The 17,997-nt window shown below is 40.2% G+C and overlaps 1 protein-coding gene across 1 annotated transcript in view; it reads left to right on the top strand.

Moving 5' to 3' along the window:
* The first annotated feature begins 4,114 nt into the window (after window positions 1–4,114).
* itgav (integrin, alpha V) overlaps window positions 4,115–17,997 on the top strand; it is a 106,754-nt gene continuing 92,871 nt past the window's right edge. The window contains exons 1-2 of the mRNA XM_073047046.1: window positions 4,115–5,040; window positions 5,402–5,532. Coding sequence (XP_072903147.1) covers window positions 4,874–5,040; window positions 5,402–5,532 — 298 coding nt within the window. The 5' untranslated portion in view covers window positions 4,115–4,873. The remainder of the gene's footprint in view (window positions 5,041–5,401; window positions 5,533–17,997) is intronic.

The following is a 17,997-nucleotide window of genomic DNA, read 5'->3' as shown; positions in this document are numbered from 1 at the left end:
TATTTCCTTTAAACAATTCCTGTCTCAGTTCAGAGCCCTGCCCTCACTTACTTTCATGTGAATGGGTGAGGTAGCAGAGATCAGAATCAGAATCAGGTTTAAAATCACTGGATATGTTGTGATAGTTGTTGTTTAGCAGCAGCAGTACATTGCAAAACATAATAATTTTAAAAACCTATACATTACAATAAGAAATATATATATATATATATATATATATATATTCAAAACTAAATTAAATAAGTAGATGGCACGTCCTGGGTGATAGGTTCTTAATGATAGATGTCTCTTTTTTGATTGGCTGGTGCTTGCAAGAGAATACCACTGTTGTTAATCCAACAAGGAAGAGGAGAGAGAACAACACAAGTAATTTTCATGTCAAAAGCACAGTAACCTGACAGTACACATGAAGTTTAAATTAACATACTGTCTTAAATCTGATTATGTAGTCCATTCTCAATAACAGAAGTGCACTCATAAACTGGAAGGATTTGCTTTCAATTGTATTATTTATTTTGAGCATAAGTTACCAGTGAAGCTGGTGAAACTGGTCCATCCTAGATGAACTTGAAACTGCTCTGTCCTAAATGCTTCCTTGATTTGGTATATATATCACAAGGAGACGAATAGGAGAGCTAATCATCCTCTGTATTCCTTAAGCTGGAGAGGCTTTCGTTAGAGAAATGAGCTCCCATGCCCTGCAGTTTCAGAAACAGTACTGCTATGGCTAGTCCGGTTAAGTTTCCAGTCAATATTAATCCCCAAGATTCAGTGTAGACCATGGAGAATTCATTGATGATAATTGCGCTTAGTGGGTGCACACAGCATTACTTGTTTGCTTTTGGAAACACACATCAGGAAAGTGGTACAGGAGTCTGAAGACCCACACTCAAGGTTTTAGGAACAGCTGCTTCACCTACACTATCAGTTTTCTGAATGGACAATGAACCCATGTACACTTTTTTGCTCTCTTTTTGCAAAAATCCAGCCTCCCCCCTCCCAGCAATTTTGTCTACACTTCCTACTGCTTTGGAAGAGCAGCCGACATAACTAAGGACCCCATTTGCCTGGCTCATTCTTTCATCTCTGCCCTCTTGTTGAGCAGAAGATGCAAAAATTCAAGAGCAGCTACCACCAGGCTCAAGGACAGCTTCTATCCAACTGGTATCAGACTCCTGAACAGTTCGCTCACACACTTAAAGATGAATTTGTGATCACCTGTGCTACATTGTCTTGGGCCTTGTGCATTATTTGACCTGGCACTGCACTTTCCTTGTAGGTGTAACACTTTATTTTGCATTTTGTTTCTCTTTTTACTACTTCAGTGTATTTGTATACAGAATCACCTGAATGGCCCACAAGTAACAACCTTCAGTATGTGACAATATAAAAGCACAAAGTTCAAATTAAATTAGTATCAAAGTAGTTATATGTCACTATATATTACCCTGAGATTCATTTTCTTGCGGGCGTACTCAATAAATCCATTAACAGAATAATAGTACTATCACTGAAAGACTGCACCAACTTGGGTGTTCAACTGGTGTGTAAAATTCAATGAACTGTGCAAATTCAAAAAGAAAGAAATAATAAATAAATGAGCAATAAATATCAAGAACATGAGATGAGGGGTAATAACTGTTTCTGGATCTGGAGGTGTGAGTCCTAAGGCTCCTGGCAACAGCGAGAAGAGAACATGACGTGAAGTGGTGGGGGTCCCTGATGATAGATGCTGCTTTTCTGCAACAACCCGTAATGTAAATGTGCTCAAAGGTGGGGAGCCTTTATCTGTGATGGACTAGGCCATATCCACTACTTTTAGTAGGATTTTCCATTCAAGGGCATTTGATGTTTCCATACCAGGTTGTGATACAACCAGACACTATATTCTCTACACATCTATAGAAGTTTGTCAAAGTTTTTGACGTCATGCCGAATCTTCACAAACTCCGTGCTTTCCTCATAATTGCACTTATGTGTTGGGCCCAGGACAGGTCCTCCAAAATAATAACACTGAAGAAGTTAAAGTTGCTGACCCTCTCCACCTCTGATCCTCTGACGAGGACTAGCTCACGGACCTCTGGTTTCCTCTTGTGAATTCAGTAATCAGCACCTTGGTCTTGCTGACATTCAGTAAGAGGTTGTTGTTGTGGCATCACTCAGCCAGATTTTCAATCTCCCTCCTGAATGCTGATTCATCTCCACCTTTGATTCAGCCAACAACGGTGGTGTCATCAGCAAACTTGAAAATAGTATTGCAGCTGCGCTTAGCCAGACAGTATAAACATAAAGAGCATAGAGCAGGGAGTAAGTACGCAGCCTCGTGATGCACTTGTGCCAATGGAAATGGTGGAGTAATAAGCCGATACCAATAATGTTATGGGGCCGATGTGTATGTGCACATCCATGACCTCATGAACTAATAGAGATAGTCCTTGGAACTGTTTTCCTGTCTGCCTCGAGGCACCTTTTCAGATAATGAGTATTTTCTCTTAGTTGGGATGGTAATTGCCAGCAATTTATCCCAGGTAGTAGTTTAAGAGCTTTGAAGGCTTAAAAACCTTGGTCACTGCACTTGTAAGTAGCTATCACTGGTTTTGAAGACATGAGATAGAATACCAAAGATTTATAACTTATGGAGTCTTTTATGTGGTTGAGCATTTTTACAAAGAGCAAGAAAGTTCAAGTCAAGTTCATAACAGTACACTAACAGGTCCTACTTATCTTTAGGGACATGGCTTGCGTATTCTGAATCAAGTCAAGTCAAGTCACTTTTTATTGTCATTTCGACCATAACTGCTGATAGAGCACACAGTAAAAATGAGATAACGTTTTCCAGGACCATGGTGTTAACTCCATATAACGATATAACTCGGAGTCCTGCCATGTGCAGAAGTTCGCTGATGACACGGCCATAGTGGGGTGTGTCAGGAATGGACAGGAGGAGGAGTATAGGAAACTGATACAGGACTTTGTGATATGGTGCAACTCAAACTACCTGCGTCTCAATATCACCAAGACCAAGGAGATGGTGGTGGACTTTAGGAGATCTAGGCCTCATATGGAGCCAGTGATCATTAATGGAGAATGTGTGGAGCAGGTTAAGACCTACAAGTATCTGGGAGTACAGTTAGACGAGAAGCTAGACTGGACTGCCAACACAGATGCCTTGTGCAGGAAGGCACAGAGTCGACTGTACTTCCTAAGAAGGTTGGCGTCATTCAATGTCTGTAGTGAGATGCTGAAGATGTTCTATAGGTCAGTTGTGGAGAGCGCCCTCTTCTTTGTGGTGGCGTGTTGGGGAGGAAGCATTAAGAAGAGGGACGCCTCACGTCTTAATAAGCTGGTAAGGAAGGCGGGCTCTGTCGTGGGCAAAGTACTGGAGAGTTTAACATCGGTAGCTGAGCGAAGGGCGCTGAGTAGGCTATGGTCAATTATGGATAACTCTGAACATCCTCTACATAGCACCATCCAGAGACAGAGAAGCAGTTTCAGCGACAGGTTACTATCGATGCAATGCTCCTCAGACAGGATGAAGAGGTCAATACTCCCCAATGCCATTAGGCTTTACAATTCTACCGCCAGGACTTAAGAACTTTTTAAAAGCTATTATTAATGCTTTTTGAGATAGTGATTTAGATGTATATCATATTTTTTACTGAGTTAAGTATTGTATGTAATTAGTTTTGCTACAACAAGTGTATGGGACATTGGAAAAAGGTTGAATTTCCCCATGGGGATGAATAAAGTATCTATCTATCTATCTACATGAAACAATACAAAAACTACACTGAACTACGTAAAACATCACAAAAAAAAAACTACACTAGACTGCAGACCTACCCAGGACTGCATAAAGTGCACAAAACAGTAACTAAAGCTTCTCAATTTGTCATTCTGAAAAGCAAAATTTGACTTTACTTTTAAGTGGTATTACCCCGCATTGATCAGAAAGGTTAGCCGCTGCTTTTTTAAAAAATCCATTCTGAACGTTTAAGATGACAGAAAAAAAATAGAAAATAATAGAAATACCCAGCAGGTCTGGGGAAGAAAATGCACACGGAACATTAAAACTTCAACTTTTTCTCTCTCCACAGATGCTGCTTGTTTTGCTACGTAGATCCTACACTTTCTGCATTTATGTCTGATTTCCAGCGTTGCAGGTGTTTTGCTCTTCAATTCATCATCGTCTACGAAGAAAGTTTATAATGTATCCTGCTTCAAATGATTCTTGCCATCTCTATCACCAGTGACGTCTCCACGAGCCACTAAGTACAGTATGTCTCGTTCCACAAGCTATCTGCTTGCGTTGTGTTATTTATAGTCTGGGAAACTGCTGAGTAATTGTTTCAAGTTTCCAGTCACTACGAGAACTCCTGAGACTGAGCCTAGCGGCCACATTGTTCTGTAGCTGCAATATACCATGTAAGACGCTAAACTGTATGACTGGAATTGAATCACCACAAGACAGCAGGTGGGTGGAGCTTCCCTCTCGCAGAAAGACGTCGGTGGAAAGCTGCCTTTACCCCGCAGTCCGGGCGTTGGGCGAAACTGATTCACGTCGAGCTGAGCCATTCACATCGAACGCTGCTTTACACTTCACTTCCTGCCACGAGCGGCGTGCGGCCGTCCGGTTGCTATTGGCAGCGCCGGGCTGGAGTTCTGAATCGGAACCTTCAGACTTGTCTCGGACCGGAGCCGAGCACACGGGGGGCGCAGCCATCCTCGTCCGCGCAGTCCGCAGCACTTGGCTCGGGCCGCCGCCGCAGACGAACCGATCCTTGGCCAACAGTCCTCGCTCTGCGACGGGACGGGAGGGGGCCGGAGCACTCCAGTGCGCTGTAAAGCGAAGGAAAAGACTCACATCTCAATCATGGCATTCGGGGATTTGGAGACGGGGATCCGGGCGCTTGCCGTGATTTTGTTCTCGCTCTCCCGTTGTTCTGGCTTTAACTTGGATACCAGCCCATCCGTTTACTCCGGTCCTCAGGGCAGTTACTTTGGATTTGCTGTCGACTTCTTCACACCTGCCTTGACACAGTAAGTGGAAGGTTAAAAACATTCTCTGAATGAGTTTATTGTCTAGAGTCTGTTTCTCTCTACGAACACACGCGCTGCAGCAAAATATTACAAATGTTAAAATGTTTCTCTAAATGTAGCAGATGTAGGTTTAACGTACCCTCTACTGAATTAACTGCTGTGCACATTGAGACAAAGTATGTATCCTGTGTGAGTTCTAAATACTTCATCACTTTTGTTGTTCAAAAGTAAATCATTCTGTAAAGCAAGCTGCTTTCAGTAAGTGACGCGTCTTTGCTGCTGTCCTGGGATGAAATGTATTGGTTGAAAGGTAACCTGAACAAAGACTTTTGTTTCTCTACCCTTTCTATAATGTTCCTAGACGGAGTATTTTAGTTGGAGCCCCAAAGGCGAATACTTCTCAGCCGGAGATAGTCGAAGGTGGAGCCGTGTACCAGTGTCCCTGGAGAAGTGGGGGCAGCAGCTGCCAGCAGTACCCTTTTGACAACACAGGTATGCCGATTTATTCCCATCAAGCAACCCTGTCCTTGTCAAACGTAGCAATCTCACCTGAGTCGGTGGCAGGTTTGATTAAAGTTATGCCTGCACCTGGTAATATCGAATAAACATCTTTTATTATTTTTCATTGTATAAATGATCATACAATTTCCAATTGCATTTTGTGCGCTTGGGACTGCTATGATACCTCACTTCCCACTGTCTACTTTGACGTAAACTGTTTTCATACTTCATACAACGTTAAAAAAACAACTTCTGATTTTTTTTTTAGCTGATCAATGTAAATGCATCCATATTTTCTTCCATGTATTTTAAAATATGAGTTGCTTACCTAATTTTACATTATAGTTTTGTACAAGTTTGACACAGTATTTAATAATTATTCTATTTGATATAAATTGCAGGGAGCGTACGAAGATAGTCACCATTGTTGAAAGCCGTTTATTTCATAAGTGTAATGCAACAGATAGTATTGGCTTGGCGGCAGTAATATTGCCTTTCTTTCAGTGTTGTGTGTTCAAGACCTGATACTGAAATTTGAGCGCATTATACAGATCAGTCTGTGAATTGATTGCATGGTTTACATGATTTGCAAGGAAGTGCTATATTACTGAATGTGCCATCTTTTAGATGACGGTTATATTTAGTTATTGAGGCACAGTGTGGAATTGGCCCTTTTGTCTCTTTGAGCTGTGCCACCCAGCAATCCCCCATTTAATCCCAGCTTAATCACAGGACAATTTACCAGTTAACCTACCAACCAGTATGTCTTTGGACTGTGAGAGGAAACACACACAATCACAAACTTCTTACCAGCAGCAGCAGGAATTGAATGTGGGTTGCTGGTACTGTAAAATCTTGTGCTAACCACTGTGCTGCAGCTAATAGAGATTAGATAGTAAGTGGGATGTTGGACGTATTTGCAAATTACCTTTAACAATTTGGAATAGATTGCTGTTAGCGTAGAGGGAATTTATAAATTCTAAATAATAGAAGTGGAAAGGATTTTACTCTTCCTCGAAGTCAGCAAGTACAATGCTCTGTGTGTGAAAGTTGAGCACAGAAGAGTAGGCTTGTATTCCATTCCAGTTGCATTTTTCCAAGGTGTTGTCTTGGATGAGTTGTAAAATGACGACTTGAATCAAGTCATGAGAGATCCTGTTACTCAGTGACTGTGGCTGATAACATTGTCTTGGTCAATGTATATCTGTTAGCAAACATCCTAAAACAGTGTACTTGATCAATATCACAATATTCATGGAAGTGTTGTGTATTTAAATTACTTGTCCTGTTTCCTGCATTTGCTGTAAAGTGGTTCAAGGTTTTTGAGGGAGATAGTGAATTGTGGCATTTTGAGTATTTGGCACTGAGTGCAACAATTCTAAATCATAAATATAAAGTCTTAAAATAATTCTGGAAAAATATTTTGATCAGAGTTTTCTGGTGAGTCTATGCATGAAGAATATCATTTTGATACATTGAAGAGATGGTATAATTTCAAATTTAGCAGAATATGTGATTCTCAAAAGCAGTAAGCAAGAAGGACCTGAGTACCAGGCTTCAGGATACTCTGCAGATGAGGGAAAATGGGAGTTCCATCACTCATTCAATATGTTTGATTCTAATGTTAGGATCAAAACGTAAGCTCTTGAGAGCATGTAACTTTGAAGCATTTAATATAACATTTATCTCCCCAGTGATTCCTTGGATGCTTGTGGAATGATAAGAGAAAACCCATTATTTATTCTGTTTGTGCACTGAATCAGTTCTAAGTATCTTGCTATGATGATTGAGGGAGATAATATAAGCTGTCAAACAGTTTTAAGTGGAGAAATAAGATGCTGAAACAAGAGACTGTGTTTATATCTGAGGGTGGAAGGTCCAATCAAGAATAATGTAAATATATTCAAGGTTCTTGGTTTTAAGTGTGCTTGTGAGTTCTGGTCACCTCGCTTAAGGATAGCAAGGATTCCAGAATTTATTTGAATGATATTGGCAATGGGGGGAGGGGGGAGGGAGAAAAAATTAAATTTAAATGAAATCATAGTCATACTGCACAGAAGCAGCCCTTAAGTTCACTGTGTCCACACCAACAGTGTTCATCTGTACTAGGGAAATAAGGGTTGCCATCAGACCCAAGAATTTCTTGAGGGGGTCTTGATTAGAGAAGTTCAAAGTCAAAGCCTTTGCAAATTTCAATGGCACAAGTAAGCAGTGACCTTCTGGTGGAAGAGCAAATAGAAATCTGAATTAAACATAGCAATGTAAAAGTCAGCAGATTTTTACAGAGCAATCTTTTGTGATAAATTGTACACTGCAAGAATTGACAGAACAACAGGTTTGGTTTAGAAATGTATATTTAAAAAAAGGAGTTTAGTGATCACTTTGTGGAAGGTGCACAAAAAAAACCTTCCAGTTTAAGATGGCATAATCGCCAGCTTACTGATAGTTGGAAGGCAAGAAATTTTTTACTAAAAACATTACTAATAACTCCTTTTTTGGGAAGAAAATTGTAAACTAACACTGCAAACAATGAAAAAGTAAGCAGAGGCGAAGCTGAATTGAAGGATGGGCCATTCTGGTGATCACAAAGCCAAAGAGCAACGTGTTCATGATGAGGTCGCAGACGGAGTTGGTATCGTGTCAGAAATGGAATTGGAGTGAGCAATTTGGAGAGGAGTTGATGCCCGTCCACCTAACCCGGCTGTGAGGTTGGATCGTTCCAGGCGCTGAGCCGATTTGGTGAGATCGAGAACGGTTTTGGAGCTGTGCCGCGGTACGGATCCTAGAGCGAGGCGTGACCCAGTGATTGGACAATTTAAATGCTGGTCCAGGTAGACTGAAAAGCCTGAGTCTTGGGACTGGATGTGAAGGTCGATGTGATTTCACTGGCTTTCCTGAGTTGTTCGTTCATCTCTCGGCAGTGAACTTCTCCAGTTGCTGTGCTACTGAGACCAAATCCGGCCGCTGGGGGGTGGTGGGAGGAATCGGAAAATGCTGTAGGACACTTATAAGATCTCCAGGAAATAAAATGTTAATCTTGGAAAAATTGTTAATACACATGCCTAAATTTTCTAAGAATCATTAAAAGAAATCATTTTGATATTCTAAAATTTACTGTGGTAATCTTGAAAGTGGTATTGTGCTAATAAGCCATGAGAAATGGATGGTTTATATGTTATATACAGTAGTTGCTCTGGTGTTTCTTGACAAATCAACACTGACCTGCTAAGCCAGTAAAAGCTGCGGAATCTCAGACAAGCCACGGTGACTGTGGAACCTTTCGTTTAATAACAATTATGCACATGGGGTCTGACAGGAATCTGACGTTTTGAATGAATGGAAACCATTTCTGGTGAAAATGAGATGTGCATCATCACTGAAATACTGCAAGAAATAAAGACATAAGGGCATACTTTTATATGTGTTCATACTATATGTTAAATTTAAGCAACCCATGTGAACAGAAAATTCTCTTAATTTGTGCCAGGCAGCATCTGAAAAGGAAGGTAGGCTATGATTTTTTTTCTTTTTTTTGTAGGTGTATCGTTGTCCCTGAAGCTTAAGGTATCTTTGCTCTTTATAGAAACTGATTAATCTTTAGTTTCTTTTATTGCCAAGAACATTGTTAGATTTGCTTTATCACAGAAAGCTGTGGATTATTAATAGAAAGTAACATCTTTTATGGGCCAGAAGAAGCAATTTAAATGGGCAAAATGTTAGTGTCTTCGTGACTGATGTGTTACAGTAGAAGGAAGGCTATGAAAGTAGTGATCTCATAAAATAAATTTCTAAGAGGTTTTATACTCCCACACCCAAGTCAGAAGCTTGAATTAAGCTTGTACAGTTGAGGGTTATGAGAAGAACTCAGGAGAATGGGGGTTTAAAAATTCAGCAATTATTGGATGGCCGAATCGATGTGATGGGCTGAATGGCCCAATTCTGTCCACTATCTTATGGTCTAAGTTTGCGTTGTTGGTAAGTGAAGGACAAATGGTTCCCAAAGCATTATAGTAGAGGAAGTACTCCTGCTTTTATCATCGAAGTATTGTATGACAGTAAAGTAGTTTCCTTTTTAGTCATTAATAACCTGACCTTAACCCAAGACAAGAATCGTGAATTACCTGCAGGGGTTGCCTAGGATTATATTGCCGATTATCTCAAAGGATCCTTGATCAGGACTATATTGCAACAGCTAAACATTGAAAGTGTATATATTACCTGCATGGCTAGAGGCTTCACACATTCTCACAAAAGAAAAGGTTGTGTGAGATGGAAGGAGGGCAGATGGTTATTGGAGGAAGATTTTGAACTGGGCAAAGATTGACCTGAAGCACTAAGATGACATTACCATAAGTGATATATGACTGATTAGATTGAATAATAAATTATGTACTAATGTTTACTGCTGCCTCTAGAAAATTATGCAATGTTATTGCAATAGCTTCAGCAGATTTTGTTTTCATATATTGAAGAGTTAAGAATTTGTCCCAAGAATAATACAAAAATGGCAAGTGTAAATGAGCAATAAGTTGATGTATGCAAACTCTAAATCATTTAATATAACATTCCTCCCTTCCAGTAATTCCTTGGATGTTGGTGGAATGATATGAAATGACCTGTCATTTGTTCAGTTTGGGTTCTTCTAAGTCAACTCGTAGTACAGCAGGATGGCAGACCTCAAATGTTACACACAAAGTAGCTCCAAGAAAATTGTGAATACATTTAAACTGAGGCCATATGGTTTTAGTATTTTGTAAGTGTAAGACTTCCAATAGGAACCTCTTCAACCGAGTTCTCATCGTGGCTATCCGTCGAGGTCGAGGATGATGGTCTTCGTTCCATTGATCTATCACAGAGCGAAGACACCTTTGCGTGTATTTGTTTAACGTGTACTTGATGTTGCACTCCAAGAAGCACACGATACTTCACAGATCAACCAACTGATTCTAGTGGCATGGAAACGACAACGATTGGAGCTGATGGATTTGTTGCAGCCTTCATCTGCCTTCACAGCCGTTGAGTTTGAAGTAACTTCGTCTGTCTGTTCCACCGTTGAGGTCTTGGTTGGATTGTCTAATCAATACTGTAAAGATTCATATATTTTTAGTCACTTACTGCCTACGAGTGCTCAGGGCAGCAGTGAAGGTCCTACACCTCTGTTTGCCCTTAGCTGTCTTCTTTATTGTGCCCCAGGTGTGGTTCAGGGACTTCATTTCTGCCTCTACGTTACGGTGCCAAGTTGTCCTTGGGCTGCCATGTTTCCTCCGCTCTTCAGGGGTCCAGTGAAATACTGTCCTGATGATGGAGTTGGCCTCTCTTCTCATCTCGTGCCCAATCCATCTCCAACATTTCCTCATGATGATTGTGGCAATGTTCTCTTGATTACACTGAAGAAGGAGGTGTGTTTAGAGATCTTTCTTGGTCAGAAAGTATGGGGGATCTTCTGGAGGCTCATGGTGTGGAATGACGACAGTTTGCCAAGGTCACTCTCTGCCTGGTGCCAGCATTCTGACCACATGTGAAGACAGGCACTGAAAAAGGCAAAACATAGAAGGATGCAGACCTAATGTGGGCAAGTAGAATTAGTGTATGCTGTAAAAGATTGGTGCGGACGGAGGGCCAAAGAGTTCAATTCTGTGCTAAGTGCAGAGACTTACTGAATGAATATATAAATGAAGAGCAGAAGTTGCCTCTTGGCCCTGTTCCAACGTTTAATAAGAACATGGTTGAACTGGTTGTAACCTCAACATCACATTCCACTGCAACCATGGTAACTCTTTATTCCCTTATCAAGAGTCTACCTAAATTTGAAAACTCTGCTTTCATCAGAACATGGGGAAGAGTTCAAAAAACGAACACATTGCCTCCTGAGAGAAAATGTTTCAACTCATCTGTCTTACATGGGCAACCATTGTTTTTTTTAACAGTGACCCACTACATCTAGACACTCCTATAAAGGAAATTTCTGCCTCCACATCCACTATGTTAAGACTCCTTGGGATCTGAACTTTTTAGTCAAGTCCATTCGTTTAAACTCTAGAAGATAGAATCAGGTATATTATCACTGATGTACATTGTAAAATATGATCCTTTGTGATTGAGCAGACTAGTGAGTTCATGGCTTCACGGACCATTCAGAAATCTGATGGCAGAGGGGAAAAAAGCTGTCCCTAAAACACTTGAGTGTGTGTGTCTGCAGTCTCTTGTACCTCCTCTCTGGCAGTAATGGGAAGAGAGCCTGTTCTGAATGGTGAGTGTCTTTAAAATTGGATGGCGTCTTCGTGAGTCACAACCATTTGAAGTTGTCCTCGAAAGTTGGGGAGTCTAGTGCCCATGATGGAGTAGCCTAAGACTGCAACCTCTGTGGCCTGTCAAACCTTTTCTTGTAAAACTATCCATTCCAAGCATTCAACTTAAATAGTGAGGCCCATATTGCATACTGTATTCTTACCAATGCTCTATGCTATGGAAACATAATGTCTATATTTTGTATTTCATATCCCTAGTAGTAAATGAAAATTTTTTTGCTCGCTTTCCGGATTACTTGCTATAATTGCACACTAGCCATTTGTGAATTATGTACCGGTACACCCAAATCTTCTGTTTCTCAGAACATGGATGTCTGTTACTAGTTAGATGAAGTGCTTTTCTCTTTATTTTTTCTGCCAAATTATATTCCATTTGTCAGATCTTTGCCTACATAATTAATCTATTAATATCTCTTTATAACCTCCATATGTCTTCTTAAAAGCTTACTTTCTTGTTATCTTTGCATCATCAACGTATGTAGCAATCATAACCTCCGAGCCTTTGTTCACTTGTATAAAAGTTGAGGCCCCAACACTGATCCCTTGTAATATCTTGCCAACCCCAAAGGCAATCAATTATTCCTCCTCATTATTTGTTGGTAGCCAGCCAGCTTTTTTTTTATCCATTCCTCCTATACTAGGAGATTTTTACTCCCTGTGCTTCCTTCTGATGCAGCACTTTACCAAATGCCTGCTGGAAATAAGTATTTTGTATCCATTGGTTCACCTTTATCCACAATGTGTGTTACTCCATAAAAGTGTAATTGGCCAAACATGACTTTTCTGTTCAAAGACATTGACAATGCCTATTTACTTTGAAAATGATGAATTATCAAACATGGAAACTGATATTTAGGACAAGGGGCCAGCAGATTATAAGTTTAATATAGTATATAAGTGCAAGTACAGACAGGACCCAGGTTAAGACAGGGTTCTGCTCCTGAAGTTACTAAGCTTGATTCAGGAACAACTTCTTCCCCTCTGCCAACTGATTTATGAATGGACATTGAAACCATGAAAACTAACTCGTACTTTTCTATTTATGTTTTTGCACTACTTATTTAATTATTTGATATACATATATAAGTTGAGTGCAATTCACAGATTTTCCCCTCTATATTATCACATAGTACATTGTATTGCTGCTGCAAAGTTAACAAATTTCACAACATGTGATGGTGATATTAAATCTGATTCTGGAAACAAACAAAGGTGCATACTTTCCTGCAATCAACTTAAAATTATAGAGGGGTTATCAGAGGTAAATTCTTTTTGCACCGAGACTGGTGGGTGTGGAATGCCCGCCAGGGGTGATGGTGGAGGCAGATACATAAGAAGCTGTTAAATAGGCCATGGGTGATAGAAAATGGAGGGCTATTGGAAGGGAAGGGATATATTGATCTTAGATTAGATTATAAGGTTAACATAACATGGTGGGCCGAAGGGCCTGTACTGAAATGGTGTGTGGTCCAGGATCACAGAAGCAGCTGTGATGGGAGAACAGGTAAACACAGCATGGTAGATTTCCGGCACGTCTCACTGACTTTGTGAGGGATTTACTGAATCTGCGCCGTGCTTGCAGTTCTGCTTGGTTCAACCCAGCTCACAATTATTATAGCTGGGGGAAGGTTGGTGGTAAGAGAAGGCACATGGGGAGAAATGTCTGGCTGAAGATGTGTGCAGCAGCCAGCAAATCCATCCCACTGGTATTCCAAATAGATATTTGTAATTTAGGGAGAACTTGGACTGTGGGAAAAATACCTGAAAACTTGTCCATTTGTTGTAATATTTTAATGTTAACTGCATTTCTACATGAGCCAAGCTAGGAAGGAGAAGCGAGTGAAAACTTTTCTAGGGTAACAGAAATGATCTTGTAACGCGATGACGTAATTGTGAGAGCATTCTTAATTATGCTTTGAATGAAACAGCCAATTTGACTGCAATTGCATGTCTTGAGAAAGGAATGAGATTAGAAACATCTAAACATAGCAATTCCTCATTCAAGTTATCTGATCTCTGCAGTTCAGTGCATGTTTCTACACAGATATAACCCTATGTGGGGGGGTGGGAGAACATCTCTCCAATTTGTGCAGATGACCTCCAGAAAGATGCAAAGGCAATTTGAGCCTGTTTCAAGCTTGCCTTAAGTAAGTTTTCCACAGCTGCACTGAAGCAGAAGTTGGCTGATCCAACAACCTCAAGTTCCTCTGCAATGCAGAGAGAGAGTGCTGGAGGAACTCAGCAGGCCAGGCAGCATCTTTGGAAACGTGTATTGCTGGCATTTTAGACTAAAACCCTTCGGCAGGGCTTATGGTTTTCTTAGATAAATTATACAGGAGTCATTGACATTGCATCATGGATGTCATCCATACCTTCCCACAACAGGAACTCTGTTCTTTCTGCTTGGAGCAAAATAAAGCACTGTCTTTGTTCTGGTCTCTCTTACTTGGTTCCTTTCGAGTTTCTGTAATTCCCAAGGGTAAAATTGTCAGTGTCTAATAATGGTTGTCAAGTCAAGTTTATTGTTATTTAACCATATACATGTATATCGTCAAATGGAACCTCGTTTCTCTGGACCAGAGTGAAAAGCACTGTAGTATGCATAACACAAAAACTTGGGCAAATATGTATAAAATCAACAGATGAATTGAGCATAAATAAATAAAGTGAATAAATTAAATGTTGTTAGACACAGAACAGATTAACCGGTGACACTTTGAATGCGATGTGGCTGGGAGTTCAGAAGCCCAAAGGCCTGAGGGAAGAAACTGTCTCCCAACCTGACTGTAGAAAGTCAAAGAGCATGCTGGATGGATGGGTGCATAATACTGAGGGCCTTGGGTACACATCACTCCTGATGAATGTCCCCAGTGGTTGACAAGGAGACTCCTATGATCCTCTCAGCTATTCTTATAGTTCTTTGTAAGGACTTCCGGTCTGATGCTTGGCTGCTCCCGTACCAGTTGGAGATGCAGTTCATCAGGATGCTGTCAGTGGTGCTCCTATAAAATTAAGATATGATGGCAGTGGGGGGGAGGGAAGAGACTCACTTGCCTCAATCTCCTTAGGAAGTGGTTTATTCATGGGAAGATTACTTGGGCCAAAAAGCAAAATAACATTATAGCTGCAGGAACCTTTAAAATGCTGTTGTAAATACTCAACAGCTTAGGTAGCACCTTCGGATAGAGCGAGTTAATGCTGTCGGTGGATGACCTTCCATTTGATGAAAAGGTCTTGAATACCGAGTCTTGTGTCCCTTTGCAGATGCTGCCTGGCCACTGAATTTTTCAGTGAGAATAGAACAGAACATGTTTCTTAACAATTGGTCTTGGGTAGTAACATAAATGACTGAAAACAAATCAGCACACCACACCTCTGCTGATATTTTCAAACATAATTTTTCCGTTCCCCCCTCACCCTCTGACTCATTTTATATATTACACCTTGACTCCTGTCATATAACCATATAACAATTACAGCACGGAAACAAGCCATCTTGGCCCTTCTAGTCCGTGCCAACCACTTACTCTCACCTAGTCCCACCGACCTGCACTCAGCCCATAACCCTCCATTCCTTTCCTGTCCATATACCTATCCAATTTTTTTTTAAATGTCAAAATCCAACCTGCCTCTACCACTTCTACTGGAAGCTCGTTGCACACAACCACCACTCTCGGAGTAAAGAAATTCCCCCTTGTGTTACCCCTAAACTTTTGCCCCCTAACTTTCAACTCATGTCTTCTTGTTTGAATCTCCCCTACTCTCAATGGAAAAACCTTCTACGCTCCAAAGAATAAAGACCTAACTTGTTCAACCTTTCTCTGTAACTTAGGTGCTGAAACCTAGGTAACATTCTAGTAAATCTCCTCTGTACTCTCTCTATTTTGTTGAAATCTTTCCTATAATTTGGTGACCAGAACTGTACACAATACTCCAAATTTGGCCTCACCAATGCCTTGTACAATTTTAACATTACATCTCAACTCCTATACTCAATGCTCTGATTTGTAATGGCCAGCATACCAAAAGCTTTCTTCACCACCCTATCCACATGAGATTCCACCTTCAGGGAACTATGTACCATTATTCCTAGATCACTCTGTTCTACCACATTCCTCAATGCCCTACCATTTTATGTTATAGTCTATGCTTGTTTAACTATGAAATACTTACTATCTTGGAAAGAAGCTCATTGCTTGTGGCAGGTATTTCAGGAAAGGTAGCTGGAGAAAGTCATTGGAGCAGAGTTGTATCACTTGCCAACTGAGAACAAAGTTGCATTTTTGGGATGAAAATGGATAATATGACTTATGACTCCTCCTCTCCCCCCCACCACCACAGTTGCCATAATGTTACAATCTTAATATTAATGTTTTTGAGTTGGAGCCAGCCAATGCCAACAAAGAATTTACTGTTCTTGTAAATATAATTTTTGGCAGCCCCACACAGTAAATGTAATTTGCTGTTTGTTATTTTTACTAAAAAAAATACAGTTTAGTAAAACTGTGTTGAAGTCATACAAGGATTTGCTGTACTGCAACAAAACGTTACAGCAACAAATTTTGTAACATAAGTCAGTGATAATAAATCTGATTCTGAGATGCTGGAACTTACAAAACAGGCGATGTACATAAGGGGTTCTTATTGGATGTTGTGTTCCTATTCCATTTCTTAACCACAATTACTGAAGTCAACTTCCCCAAGTAAACAATTTAGTTGGAGAAGTTTAAACATAATGTTGGGAGAATCCACAGGGGGTTGTGGTAGGGTGGGGTGGGGGGGGGGGGGGAAGGGAGGGTGTTACCACATTTTATTAGTCCGGTATTATTCCTGTGTGCTGAAGTGTCACACAACCTGTACTTCATTAAAAGACCTTCTTTATGAAACACCTACTTCAGTGAATACATAAGACCTCTTGGTATAATGCATATGTTTACAAAACAAAGTACCGGGTAAGTATTTATTTCAGCTTTAATTTTGGTACTGAATGTGGGTTTTTGGGTTGAACTGGAGTAGCTGTCTCTGGATTGTGAAACCTTGTGATTAAACTGATAACAGACTTTATGTATGATGAACATATTATCTCAGTGAGTTTGCTTTTTTTATGGGACTGCATTTGAGCTTATTCTGTACAGAGATGTTTGTTAACCCAGCAATTACCCAGTGATTAATTACTGGACAGAAATAGCCCAGAGCACGTTGAGTTTAATGAGAGTGAATTTTGTGACCGAGAGCTACTGATTTAAGGCAGGCGGCTCTATTTTAAGCTTTCACTCCTTTTTTTTTGAAAAAAAGAGCTTATTGAATAATAATTTGTCAAGCATTCCAGTCTTCATCTTCAATTTTTCCAGAACCGAAGCTGATGTGTAAATTTGTAGAGTGCACTTGACCATTTTCTGTACTAAACGATTAAATGGAAATTCAGGGCGACAAAATAACAAAAAAGTATCTTGGTTGTTCCTCTCATTCTGTGTTGCCAACCCTTTCTAATGCCAGGTGGTATTGGTTTCAATTTCCTGAGAGATAGGATGGGTTGAATTGACAATTCATTGTACATTGAATGGTAGATTGAAACTTTTAATTTTTTTAAACAGTTTTCCTCAGCATTATTCTATTTTCTTATCTTCTCTGGTGTTTTTTTTTTAACAATGAGACCTAGAAGGGGCAGTATGACCTTTGGATGCTGGTAATGTGAATATCTTATACATTAGATATTCACTTTTAATTGTCTTACCAGAGCTAGTTTTGCTGCAAAGCTTGCGGTTAAATAGTAAGCCCACTGTACTGGCTGTGTAGCTCTGGTGTGAGCCACACTTGGATCGGCTCCATAACCTTTCAGAGCCAAAGAGATTAAAGGTGACCACAGTTGTTAACTTTATGTAATGGGTATTGAGAATTAACAATGTTAAAGAATGCATGTGCCTTAAAAGATTTTATAAGAAATCATCTTGTATATATTTCAAAACACCTTCTGCGGATGTTGGGAATCTTGAGCAACAAAAAAAAAATGCTTGCAGGAACTCCGCAAGTCAGACAGCATCTGTAGAGGAGAGTAAGCAATTAACATTTTGAACTGAGACCCTTCAGTCCTGATGAAGAGTCTTGGCCTGAAACATCGACTGTTTAGACCTCTTCGAAGAGGCTGCCT

The sequence above is a fragment of the Hemitrygon akajei genome, chromosome 5 (assembly GCF_048418815.1).
Source record: "Hemitrygon akajei chromosome 5, sHemAka1.3, whole genome shotgun sequence".
NCBI classification, from domain to species: Eukaryota; Metazoa; Chordata; class Chondrichthyes; order Myliobatiformes; family Dasyatidae; genus Hemitrygon; species Hemitrygon akajei.
This window is presented reverse-complemented; position numbering and strand designations above follow the sequence as displayed.